Source organism: Nicotiana tabacum, chromosome 3 (genome assembly GCF_000715075.1).
Source record: "Nicotiana tabacum cultivar K326 chromosome 3, ASM71507v2, whole genome shotgun sequence".
NCBI lineage: Eukaryota > Viridiplantae > Streptophyta > Magnoliopsida > Solanales > Solanaceae > Nicotiana > Nicotiana tabacum.
In genome coordinates this window covers 62,433,855-62,447,666 of record NC_134082.1, presented here as the reverse complement: position 1 = coordinate 62,447,666, position 13,812 = coordinate 62,433,855, and the positions used below count along the sequence as shown (strand labels likewise).

The window sequence follows — 13,812 nt, the reverse complement described above, 5'->3', positions numbered from 1 at the left end:
CATTTACTGTGAACTTGTTTGTCCCATCTTCTGATTCGATCTCTACAGCTCCACTTGTGAACATTTGCACCACTCTGAATGGTCCTGACCATCGGGACTTTAACTTACCCGGAAACAATCTCAACCTTGAATTATACAATAATACCTTGTCACCGGGTTTGAAATTTCTGTCCACAATGTGCTTGTCATGCAGCCTCTTCATTCTTTCCTTATAGAGCCTCATGCTTTCAAAGGCTTGATATCTAAATTCCTCCAACTCATGCAACTATGTTAGTCGATTTTCTCCAGCTGCATCGGGGTCCATATTCAATTGCTTTACTGCCCACCAAGCTCGATGTTCTAGCTCCACAGGCAGGTGACAAGCCTTCCCAAATACCAACTTGTATGGTGACATACCTATTGGTGTTTTGAATGCAGTCCTATAGGCCCAAAGTGCATCATCAAGCTTCTTCGCCCAATCAGTTCTTGTGGCGTTCACAGTCTTGGTTAGTACACTTTTTATCTCTCTGTTGGACACTTTAACCTGCCCACTAGTTTGCGGATGATAAGGGGTAGCCACCTTGTGGCGTACATCATACTTTGCAAGCAATTTCTCGAAGGCTCTGTTACAGAAGTGAGTGCCTCCATCACTGATGATCGCTCTTGGTGTCCTAAATCGGGTGAATATGTTCATTTTCAAAAATCCTACCACCACTCTTACATTATTAGTGGGCAACGCTGTAGCTTCTACCCATTTAGACACGTAATCCACAACAATAAGTATGTACTTATTGCCAAATGAGCTGACGAAGGGACCCATGAAGTCAATCCCTTAAACATCAAACACCTCAACCTCTTGAATCGGGTTCATGGGCATCTCATGGCAACGGGAAATGTTCCCGGTTCGCTGACATTCATCACAACCCTTCACCCATAGGTGTGCATCTCTAAACACTGTTGGCCAAAAGAATCCGGCCTCTAGCACTTTTGCAGCTGTCCTGACCCCTCCAAAATGTCCTCCATATGTTGATGCGTGACAAGCCTGCAAAAGAGAAGATTGTTCTATCTCGGGGACACACCTCCGAATCATATTATCAAAACATAGTCTAAACAAATAAGGCTCGTACCAATAATACATGCGGCAATCACGATAAAACTTTTTCTTTTGGACAGGTGAAAGGTCATAGGAAAGTATACCACATGCCAGGTAATTTGCAAAGTCTGCATACCATGGTGCTTCCTCAAGACTAGTTATGAGCAGCTGCTCGTCTGGAAAGGTTTCCAGAATCTCTTCGACCTCGACTGCTTTTTTAGCTCCCTCAAGTCGTGATAGATGATCAGCGACTTGATTTTCTGTGCCCTTACAATCATGAATTTTGAGGTCAAATTCTTGCAACAGCAGCACCCAACGAAACAGGCGTGGCTTAGACTCCTTCTTCTCAATCAAGTACCTGAGAGCTGTATGGTCAGTGTATACAATTACCTTGGAGCCAATCAAATATGATCTGAACTTGTCAAAAGAAAACACCACCGCCAACATCTCCTTCTCTGTCACAGTGTAATTGAGTTGTGCACCACTTAGCATTCTGTTTGCATAGTAAATTGGGTGCATCAGCTTATCCTTTCGCTGCCCCAAGACTGCTCCTATGGCATAGTCACCTGCGTCACACATGAGCTCAAATGGTTGCTCCCAGTTGGGTGCAATAATGATGGGTGCAGTCACCAACCTCTTCTTTAGTTCCTCAAATGCCAACTTCCAATCATTAGAAAACACAAAGGGCTGATCCTTTTCAAGGAGTTTGCATAATGGGTTAGCAATTTTGGAAAAATCTTTTATGAATCGCCGGTAGAACCCGGCGTGTCCCAGGAAACTTCTCACCGCCTTGACTGAAGTGGGCGGTGGTAACTTTTCAATCACGTCAACCTTAGCATGGTCGACTTCAATTCCTTTACTGGACACTCGATGTCCCAGGACTATCCCTTCCTGTACCATAAAATGGCACTTCTCCCAGTTTAGCACTAAATTTGTCTTCACACATCTTTTAAGCACTATTTTTAAATTGTGAAGACAGTCTTCGAATGAATCTCCTACCATGGAGAAATCATCCATGATGACCTCCATAATATCCTCCACCATATCTATGAAAATGGCTAACATGCACCGTTGAAATGTCGTCGGTGCATTGCAAAGCCCAAAAGGCATTCTTCGAAAGGCGAAAATGCCATACGGATAAGTGAAGGATGTTTTCTGTCTATCTTCGGGGGCTATTGATATTTGATTGTACCCCGAATATCCATCTAAGAAATAGAAGTGCGATCGGCCAGCCAACCTATCCAACATTTGGTCAATAAAAGGCAAGGGGAAGTGGTCCTTCCGGGTGGCTGTGTTCAATTTTTGGTAGTCCATCCAAATCCTCCATCCCGTAACTGTACGAGTTGAGATCAACTCATTGTTCTCATGATGCACAACAGTCATTCCCCCCTTTTTCGGCACACATTGGACATGGCTGACCCAATTGCTATCAGAGATGGGGAAGATGATTCTCGCATCTAACCATTTGATCACTTCCTTCTTTACTACCTCTTTCATGTTCGGGTTCAGCCTTCGCTGATGTTCTCTGGAAGGTTTGTGGCCTTCTTCCAAGAGAATCTTATGCATACAAAAGGCTGGGTTGATACCCTTAATATCTGCCATAGTCTAGCCAATGGCAGTCTTACTTTCCTGCAGTACCCGTAAGAGCTGTTCTACTTGCACATCTAGCAAATCGGATGATATAATAATAGGCAAAGTAGAATCAGGGCCTAAGAAAACATACCTGAGGTGATCTAGAAGTGGCTTCAACTCCAGCTTGGGTGGTTCCTCTATTGATGGCTTTGCTGGAGGTGTAGCACTTTTTCTAACTCAAGGGACTCGAACTGAGGTTCCCTTGTCCAGAATCCTCGGCCCTCAAGTGCCATGACCCATTCAGCTAACCCTTCACCATCCATCTCTTCTAAATTTGTCAGACATGCCTCTAATGGATCTTTAACAGTCAGGGTCACATCATCTTCTTGCAGGATCACATCTACTGCCTCCATTAGAGAGTAATTAGCATATTCGCTGGGTCTCCTCATAGATTGCTGAACATTGAATATGACTTATTCATCGTTCAGTCTTATTTTTAATTCCCCAGTCTCACAGTCGATCAATGCTCTTCCAGTGGCCAAAAATGGTCTACCCAAAATGAGAGGTATCTCTTCATCTACCTGACAATCCAGAATAACAAAGTCTGCAGGGAACACGAACTTCCCCACTTGCACCAACACATCATCAAGAATACCAGTTGGCCTTTTCACCGTGTGGTCAGCCAGCTGTAGCAGCATCGAAGTCGGCCTAGCTCTATCAATGCCCAGTTTGGTGTACATAGCCAGCGACATCAGATTTATGCTGGCTCCCAAATCACATAATGCCTTTGCAAAGGCATAACTCCCAGTTGTGCATGGAATAGTGAAGCTACCTGGATCAGACATCTTTTGAGCCATCGGTCTCGTCACTACTGCGCTACAGGTTTGTGTTAGAGTCACAGTGGAAATATCCTGAAAATCAAACTTCCGTGACATTAGATCCTTCATCATCTTTGCATAACCGGGCATCTCCCTCAAGGCATCCATCAAAGGAATATTTAACTAAATTTGATGCAACATCTCCATGAATTTCTTGTATTGGTCTGACTTCTTTTGTCTTACCAGTCTCTGAGGGAAGGGTGCAGGTATCACCCTTTTGTGCGACTGCTTGCTAGCTTCTCTCTGTTGGAATTTTCTAGCACAAGAGGTGCCACCTGTTCTGCAGCTTGCTCATTCATCTTATCTTTGCCTTTTTTCTCATGACTCTGTTCAACCACCATTTTAGTACGTTCTGTTGGTTCCTCTACCTCTAATGGAACTGGAGTGAATGGCGTGCTCTCCTTACTGGCTTGTATAATCTCCTGCTTTCTGTCTAAATATCTCCCATTCCTGAGACTTACTGCTATCAGCTGATTCGGGTTTTGCTCCTTGGGGTTTATGTTTGTGTCTGCATGCAAGGTTCCCTGAGGGCGGTTGTTTAAAGCCATAGACAGTTGTCTCAGCTGCGTTTCAATGTTCTTTATAGCTGAATCATGCACTGCCAACTTTTCCTGCACTTTATTATTTGTCCCAATGAGTTACTGAAGCATACCCCTGATTTCCATCATGTTGTTATCTTGCTGCTGAGGAGGTGGTTGATATATTAATTGCTGTTGATTTTGCTGAGGATAGCCCTATAGTTTCTGATATGGTACTGGCACTAATTGGCCTTGAGGGTGCATACCCCTAGGCTGTTGCATGTTTGGCCTGTACTGCTGATTTTGTGGCGGTCTCCACTGCTGTCCTCATTGTCTCTGACCCCCAAAGTTGTTGACATAATTCATATCTTCTCTTGTCCCTTGATTTTCACCTTCTCCGCTCCATTAACACATATAATACTGATTAATACAAGGTGTACACAGTCCTCCATTTGTTGTATCAACAATGTGTACCTGTTTTGTACCCATCTCATCAATCTTCTTTGTCAATATGCTCATCTGGGTCATGAGTGTGGCCATGTTCTCTGCATGCGAATTATTTGGGTCAAGAGGAACTGAATGCACTATGGGTGCCAATGTTGTACCTCTAGTCATCCACCCCGAATTTTGTGACATCTTATCAAGAAGGACTTTGCACTCGATGAATGTATTACTCAAAAATGCACCTCCAGCTGAAGCATCCACATTTGCCTTTAGATTGTCAGCTAACCCCATGTAGAATCTCTGGCCGAGCATCTGGTCTGGAATGCCATGATGAGGACACTTCACCAGCATCCCTTTAAATCTCTCCCATGTTTCTTGCAAGGTTCAGTCGGCTGCTGCTTGTATTGCAATATTTCATCAATCTGCCTTGCAGTCTTGTTGGGCGGGTAGAACTTATTCAGGAACTGCTTTACTAATTCCTCCCAGGTGACAATGGAATTGATTGGGAGAGAATTCAGCCAGGTCTGAGCTTCCCCAGTCACAGAGAACGGGAACAACAATAGCTTGATAGCTTCTGGGGTCACATTTGGCTGCCTTTGAGTCACACAGATTGACAGGAAATTTTTCAAATGTTGTTGAGGGTCCTCAATGTATGACCCGGAGAATAGTCCCTTATTCTGCAGTAGATGCAGCATGTTGTTGGTGATCTGGAATGTCTCCGCTTGAATTGCGGGCACAACTATGACAGTTGCCAGGTTGTCAGCTGTGGGCTATGCTCAGTCATAAAGTGCAGCTTCAGGTACAAAAGGTGCCACTACTCTAACGTTGGGGTTTGCCGGCGGATCCCCAACGTTTCCAATGACGTTTTCTGCGTCACCCATGTAAAATTCGAGCTGGTGTTGTTGTTGGGATTGTTGGTTTCTCTTGTTGGCGCGGTTCAATGCCCTGAATATTTTCTCGGGGTCTGAGAGTCCTTCTAGCAGTTCTCCAGTCCTCAAAGAATTTCTAGGCATACACCTGAATTCCACAAGAGTTCAAACGTTAGAATTTCAATGAAAAGATTGGGTATAGAGAAAACTGACTACACTAAATTTTTTTTTACTTCTTTCAATTGTAATTGACAACACCGTTAATTCCCCGGCAACGACGCCAAAATTTGATATCGCCCAACTATGCCTTATAAAAAGACACGTGAACGTTGCAAATATAATATGAGTAATTTTACCCAGAGTCGAACCACAGGGAATTAACCTATCAATTACTTTTGTCGGACTTACTAAATTCACAGAATCAATTTCCCCAACTTTGTGATTAACAAGTGATAGTATTTCTAACAACTAAAAACTGAAAATAATTAACAGCTGAAAATTAACTATGCTTGATATGTAAACAATTGGAATAAGGTCTAAGGTAATGGTTTCCCCCGTTGTTGATTCCCCTGGTTGTATATGTCTTATAACTGCGATTTAGTTGTCTCTATCAATCACGAACTCTCCAACTATCATAAATCTTTCTCAAGCATTTATGATAGTTTACCAGACGCACCCTCTCAAGCTACGCTAGCTAGATTCGCATTACAGTTCACTTAGATTGCACCCGAGGTATCGTTATCTCTAATCCAACCTCTAAACCCTCGGTTATGACTCTCGTCTATACTCCGGGAGTGATGTTGTTCAAACAACTACCTAAATATGCACTCTTTCTCAAGCAGATACATACTAAATAGGGACGAATAATTGATGGCCCTTTTAATTAACCACAATCAAAACGTAGATGAACAAATAGAGATTAACAGCCAATTCAAAAGTATATTAATATAACAACCAAGTCATCCCCAACGGGTTTCACCAAAACCTTAGATTAAAGTATTTAGCTACTCATAACAACGATAAAAACTACCAAAGATTTCATAGTCATTGATAGAAGAATAACATAAGGAGATAAAAAAATCGTTTTCCAAGTTGCCTCTTCGCCAAAAACTCGAACCCCCTTCTCTATTGGACATGTTAAACCTTTTATAGTTTATGTGGATTTGCTTGGACTTTCGAAATTGCCCTTTTTAAAACATGGCTTCCGCATCTGGACTAGCACGGGCGCGCTAGTGCCGCGCTACTGCCCGCGCTAGTGGGATTTAATTCTGTTTTGGACTGCTGAACTAGCGCGGGCGCGCTAAGGCCGCGCTAATGCCCGCGCTAGTGGGGTTTTCCACTGCCAACGAGGTTTGTTCCCTTTTTTTGTCCACTAACTCCAATTTTTGCCCGGATCACCATCATAAGTCCTCATTTGATTATTGCACTCCTATGAAACATAAAAGTCACCATTAAAGCTAATTTTTGCATTATTTACACACTTACAACAGTAAAGTATCCTTAAGTTAGAGCCTGAACGTAGGCAAAACTATACACTTTAGCCTATTATCAGGTGCAACATGCACATTTAGGGGTCGTTTGGTATGAGGTATAAGAAGGTACAAGGGTGGTATACAAATTTAATACCACCTTAATATTTTGTTTGGTTAGCAAACCAGGTAAAAGTTATCCCGGTGTTAATTTTAACACTGGGATAACTTATACCTTATAGAAGATGGGATAATTAGTACTGACATAACTTATACCTTCTTCTTAGAAATTATGCAATTGTCATTCTTAATACAACATACCAAACAATGAATAAACAATAATCCCAACATAACTAATCCCAGCATAACTTATCCCATTATAAGTTATACCGACATAACTTATACCGGTATAAATCGTATCCCAACCAAACAGAGTATTAAAGTGGTATTAAATTTTTATACCACCCATATACCTTCTTATACCTCATACCAAACGATCCCTTAGGGGAGGCATAAATTTAATACCGGTATAAATCGTAGCACAAATGCTTTACATGCCCTGACTGCTCACTCTTTTTATTTTATTTTATCTTTTTGCAGTGGGAATCCAAAAAGAGGCACAAATACTGCTCACTCTGTAGTTAGACCGGCCATGTTGTATGGGGCAGAGTGTTGTCCGGTTAAGAACTCCCATATCCAGAGGATAAGAGTAGCAGAGATGCGGATGCTAAGGTAGATGTGCGGACACACTAGGATAGACAAGATTAGGAATGAAGATATTCGAAAGAAGGTGGGCGTCGCTCCTGTGGATGACAAGATGCGGGAAGCGAGACTCAGATGGTTCGGGCACATGCAGAGGAGAAGCCTCGAGGCACCGGTAAGGAGGTGTGAGCGGTTGGCCGTGGTGGGTTCGAGAAGAGGTAGAGGGAGACCTAAGAAGTATTGGGGAGAGGTGATCAGGCAAGACATGACACGATTGCACATTTCCGAGGACATGACCCTTGATAGGAAGGTCTGGAGGTCAAACATTAGGGTTGTAGGATAGGGGTAGTAAAGCTTTCCTTACTTCATTCCGGGGGTGAGGCGGGGTTGGATTAGGGTTGGTCTTAGATGGCTTGCAGTTTATATTGGTCCCACACTATTCTTGTTGTTTGTCTTAGACCCGGGCCTTAGATTATGGTTACTGTTACTGCATGTTATTCATCTTTCGATTTTTATGTTTCTGTTACTATTTCGATTTCTACTGGATTTACTAATGAATTCTCTCCTCTTGTTTTTTTTAACTCTGTTTTCGTCTTATCGAGCCGAGGGTCTATCAGAAACAGCCTCTCTATCCCGATCAGGGCAGGAGTAAGGTCTGCGTACATATTACCCCCAGACCCCACTATGTGGGATTTTATTGGATAGTTGTTGTTGCAGTGGGAATCCAACGTTTTTAGAGCCATTCTAGAAGCAAAATAGAGCGAGCAGTGCCATTATGTTGACCGGGTAGCATAGAATGGGATATGAATTTTAGGATGGTTTTGTCAATTGGAGAATCAAATCCACAAGTTGCATGAGAGTGTAGGAAATGCAAACACATCCAGTAAGTACATAGTAGGCTCAACGTACTCAGCTTCTTAATGCAGCAGTTTGCGCTCTTTAATTTCACGATCTTCAAAGTTACCTAGCAAAGTTACGTTCTTGCTATTGAAATTTGGACTTACGTTAATTGGTTATAGCCTTAAAGGATAGTGATGTGGCCTAAGTGATGGATAAATAAAAGGCCTAATATTAAAAATTGTGTGTGGATAAGTGAGGCCCAATAACTATTGGCCTGTGATGGGTAGACACTCTTTATAAATAGAGGCCAACCCCCCTTTCCTAGCTATTTAGAAAAACCCTAGCGTATTCGCCTCTTGAATACGTGGTAACAGTCAAGTTCTCCAGGCTGTGAGAGCGCGTAGCTAGTGGATCGTGAAGTTGGTGTCAGGCTGTGAGAGCGCGTAGCTAGTGAATCGTGAAGTTGGTCTCAGGCTTAATCGCCGTTTGTTATCGCTGCTGAATCCATGGAGTTTAACGGTACGCTTCCTTAGACTCTAACTCAAGATTATGATATTATATCTGTATGATTGGGTCTTCGTCTCTTCTATGGCTGCGATTTAATAATCTAACAGTTGCTTCAGCTCCTTACTACGTACCTTGTCTACAAATCACAAAAGTTGTTGCTTCAGCTCCTTAATTTCACTATCTTCAAAGTTGTTGCACGCAAGTTTTGAACTTAATTTCTCAAGATATATACAGCTCCAGGCTCCTCTTTATCATTTTTAAAACTCAAAACACACACACATAACATCAGGAATGCCTTTGAGTAATACAGATTGTTGTCTTCGTTCACATTCCAAATCCTTGTAGGATCATCCAAACAACCACAAATCCACGCACGGGCATCACAAGTTGATTATAAATAACTCCAATGCAGAAATTCAAATATAAATAATGCTGGATTAGTAATGCACAGAAATACATAGGCATACAATTAATGTCTTTGACTAATATATTATTGTCAGATCATAGAACTAAAACTCTTTTCCGTTTCTTCTAGAAAAAACTAAAAGGACCAAACATCATGCAACTTATAATGCCCGCCACAATAAGGTACAAAGCGTTCAACCGACTCAAACACCTGATATCCTCGTTTTCACTGCCCAGTTCCTGTTAAAGTCATGTTTTTCTAGGAATCATGGCCTTCAGCCAGCCCAACCTTTTCTCCATTTTCATTGTCACAAAAGTTTTCCTCCAGGTTGGATTTTCGAACAAGTCCACAGCAGCTTTATATAGACTCTGATTAACTCCTGGTGTGTTATTTAGAGCCACAACAGAATTAGCTGTTGAATATGGTTCATCATCATCAGAAGTGTTGACTTGTTTTGAATTGTCAGGACCAACACTATTTCTCTTATTGTCACCTGATTTTGGTGGCTGATCTGTAGACGACTTGCGTTTGTTTTGCCCACTAGAGTGGCTCGTTTCTGTTAATCCAGGATTGTTGTTGTGGATCTTGTATCCAGTAGAAGAAACAGCAAATTCCCCAGTAGCTTTTGGTTTGGTAAAAATATGACACAACTCCTCACATATAGGGCACCCATATTTTCTATATGGTATTATCTCAGGATGTACCTACAAAAGATTATTTCATTACAAAACAACAACAACAACCCATTATAATCCCACTAGTGGGGTCTGGGGAGGGTAGTGTGTACGCAGACCTTACCCCTACCCTGGGGTAGAGAGGCTGTTTCCAAATAGACCCTCGGCATCCTTCCCTCCAAGAACTCCCCACCTTGCTCTTGGGTGACTCGAACTCACAACCTCTTGGTTGGAAGTGGATGTTACTTACCATCAGAGCAACCCCTCTTGTCAAAACTGATAAAATATTGGATGAAAGTGATAAAATGGAACTGAAAATCAAACCTCAATGTACTCGGCCCACACGCGATCATCAACGTCAACCATCTTTCTCCGATTATCCCAACCAAATCCACCATGTTTGTAAAGTGGTTTCACAATCCGATAATGTTTTCGCAAAACAGACAGATGTTTCTTCAACTCTGCCTTATCAAAATTCAAACCACTGCATTGATTGAAGTCACTGACAACTTTATTCCATGTGTGATCATTGAAACTAGTTGGGATCACATCCAGTTGGTATTTCATTTCTTCAATCAATGAATCAACAAATATTTTTTCTACATGTGGAGGCCAATTTGGCATTGACCATACATCTTCAGCTGAATCTTGACCCATCTAAATTATACATAAATTAGTTGCAAATTTCAGGAATTAGAGAAAGGATACAGAAGCAGCTAGTTATAAGAAAATTGATTGTACTACAGGGAACAATTTGAAGTAGGAGCACCGTTCTCTCTTAGGTACGGTCTGATCTCTTGTTGAAGAAAAGAGATTAGGAAGGCATCAGAGAGTAGCTTGATATGTTTAAAATCACTAGAAATTCTTTATTCTTACAGTAATAAGGTTGACAGAAATACTGTTCTCAAAAGTTAGTAATGCATGAAATTCAAGAGCATAGAATAAATTTGATTTAGAAGATTCATATAGCTGATTGATTGATTGATTGTTTTATCCAAGGAATTCATACGAATATGAACTTTCTACTTGGATCACTCTTATGTCGAAGTTGCATTTCCCTACAAACTACTTTACCTTTTTGTACTATGAACTAGAGCTTTAGTTCAAACATTGTTAAATTCCTAACTCTGAAATAATAGCAGCTCATAATTTGATCTCTCAACCAGTCAAACCAGGCACAGCATAAAAGGACAGTCATAGTAAAAGATTGTATATATGCAGTAATCTCAGAGGACCCATCTAAATTATGCATAATTTATAGTATGCAAAATTCAAGGGTTTACACGGCTCAATTCCCCTAATATATGCAAAACATATTATTTGCATCTTATCCTTTACATTGGATAGGGAAAATAGGAATAATTAAAGCAATTTAAAAGCACTACGGACTGCTATTAAAACTATAGCAATATATGCATCTTCAACTCCTTTTTCAACAAGAAAAAAAAACACATGTCGTTTAAGAACTATGCTAAATATTCTGTTTTTTGAAGCATTACTATTTTCTATTGTGCCTTCGAATCATACTATTCCTATTTACCTTATCCAGAAATGATGTGTGTACTGATTTTGCAAATAACCCAGTGAAAATTGAGAACAATGAAAGAATAAGATACCGATCAAGAAATGACTCATATACTATATATTACTAGGAGACAATAGCAAAACGTAAGAAATAAAAGACATTACGAAAATAAATAGTAAATAAGAGTTTCACATGGGAACTGAAAGAAGATATTTGTGATAATCAAAAGGGTAACTCAACAAAAATGATTAAAACGCAGAGAACATAAACCAACATCGAAGAGAATGACAGTGTTCCGGCTTGTTTGGTGTTTGATAATGCAAACAAAAAAAACTTATTCTATAAAAGATCAATCCAAGTTAAAAGTCATCATACCCAAGCAGAGGTGGCTAAAGAAGATTGGTGGCCTAAAGCCAATTTTTAAACTGGACCTTATAAAAAATTTATTTATATTTTAAATTGAAGTCTATTTTTCTAGCTTTAGTGACTTGACCCTTGGACCGCCCTTGGGCAGGGTTATGGCGTCAATACAGAAACATGTCTTTTTATCTGCTAAACTTTGGTGCATAGTATATTACCCGATATAATTATTAAAAAATAAGCAAGTTGATCATTTAATAATAAACAAGTGTAAAATTATGGATTAAGCAGAAACAGTTGGTGATCTCGCAATTATAAAGAGTGAATGACGAACCGTGATCAGCTACGAGGCTCAACGATTCTTCTGGCTGGTTTTTCAGCTCCAGATGAGTAAATTGTTTTGAAGCTAAATATAGTCAAAACCCTATATTACAGGACGAGGAATTCTGATGTTGAATACTCAAACTTGCGCGGCACTTTTCCCTCTTAAAAAGTTACCCCTAAAACTTTTGGCAATTTTTTTTTTAACTCCTTTTCTGATCAAATCATATTTTTTTGTAAAAACTGATTTTTTTTTTTGTTGTTGGTTGAAAAAGAAATTGCGTAAAAATGGAAATAAAGTTCCAAAACAAGTTTTTATTACTATATTTTTAGGCAAATTTAAGTTAAATTTGTGATATGAGGGTGTATTTTAACTTGAGCTTATAAAATCTTCAATCTTCCCTAACAAATCTTTAACTTTCACAAATAATATTTCCATTTAAAATGTTAAAATTCGGTATTTGCAATAATAATTTGTCAAATACTAAACTTTAAGACCCGTTTGTCCATACATTTATTTTTTCTTTTTTTTTTTCTGATTTTTTTTTCAAAAACGTGTTTGTCCATGAAATTTTGTAAGTTATTGGAGATTTTTCGAAAATGAGTTTTAAAAAAAACCACTTTTTCAAATTTTTCAGAATTTTTTCCCCACACACAAAAAGCAATATCTTTTCATGTGAAATGTATGCCAAAGCATAAATTCAAATTCCAAAAATAATTTTTCAACTTAACTTCGAATACTACTTTTTCTCAAAAATTATAATTTTTATGTCCAAGCGCCTATTTAGAAAAACTTTTTTAAGGAGTATTTCCAGTTACTTATATAGACTTAATTTATATATGCTTACGCAAATATTGAACTTTAATATTTAAAATATTGGTATTTAATAAACTTATTTAAGGAGTATTCATAGTCTATTATTAATTCGGATTAGCGCCAGATAGATCCACTGACGGGATTAAGATCTCTCCACTAATAAGTTTTTCATTCTGAGGGCCTGAACACCCAGTGAAGAAGTTTTTCAGTAAAAATAGCACGAGCTAGCCAGTTTTCGGACTGGTCATTCAAAAATAGCTAGCGTTTACAAAGTCATTGAAATATAGCCACTATTTTGCTGCAACACGAAAAGTTCCAGCATAATATACTGGAGATTAGTGCACCTGTGTATGAACTTTCAGCATAGTATGCTGGAGCTCCAACACGCGGAAAGTGTCAGTATAATATACTGGAGATCTGAGCACCGGTGCTCCAATCTCCAGTATATTATGCTGGACCGGCAGGGGCGTATTTATATGGTGGCAAGCGGTGTCACAGGACACCGCTTCGTCGAAATTTTTTACTATTTATATATATAAAAATAATAAGTAAAACAGAAATACAAGATAAAACTATTAAAAGTGATACCACTTGCAACAAAACATCTTAGTAGTGTAGTGTGTTAGCTTCAAGTATTATGTGAGAGGTCTTGGGTTTGAACTCCCTTGGTCTGCAAAATATTTTTTGACTGTTACGACCCTTTTACTAGAAATAGTGACACCACTTATGAAAAATCCTGCGTACGCCACTGTGGACCGGTATAATATACTGGAACTCTAGTATATTATACTGAAACTCCAGGGAATTCTAGTATATTATACTGGAGTAGTTTTCCGAA

The 13,812-nt window shown here is 39.7% G+C and overlaps 2 protein-coding genes and 1 non-coding gene across 3 annotated transcripts; 1 reads left to right on the top strand and 2 right to left on the bottom strand.

Annotated features, from left to right (window-relative positions):
• Window positions 1-265: 265 nt before the first annotated feature.
• LOC107778863 (uncharacterized) lies at window positions 266-3,630 on the bottom strand. The gene is made up of 6 exons (XM_016599189.2): window positions 3,226-3,630; window positions 2,954-3,099; window positions 2,796-2,856; window positions 1,859-1,963; window positions 1,177-1,759; window positions 266-726 (listed from the first exon to the last, which is right to left on the bottom strand). Exons 1-6 carry the CDS (start codon window positions 3,628-3,630, stop codon window positions 266-268), a joined length of 1,761 nt encoding a protein of 586 aa, XP_016454675.2.
• Window positions 3,631-4,806: 1,176 nt separating this feature from the next.
• LOC142179652 (small nucleolar RNA R71) lies at window positions 4,807-4,912 on the top strand. The gene has a single exon (XR_012708197.1). It is a non-coding gene; the product is annotated as a small nucleolar RNA R71 (small nucleolar RNA).
• Window positions 4,913-9,322: 4,410 nt separating this feature from the next.
• On the bottom strand, window positions 9,323-12,302 carry LOC107778864 (uncharacterized). Its single transcript, XM_016599190.2, has 3 exons — window positions 12,171-12,302; window positions 10,276-10,608; window positions 9,323-9,981 (listed from the first exon to the last, which is right to left on the bottom strand). The coding sequence occupies exons 2-3, from the start codon at window positions 10,606-10,608 to the stop codon at window positions 9,526-9,528; spliced, it is 789 nt and encodes a 262-aa protein (XP_016454676.1). The 5' UTR covers window positions 12,171-12,302; the 3' UTR covers window positions 9,323-9,525.
• Window positions 12,303-13,812: the final 1,510 nt, after the last annotated feature.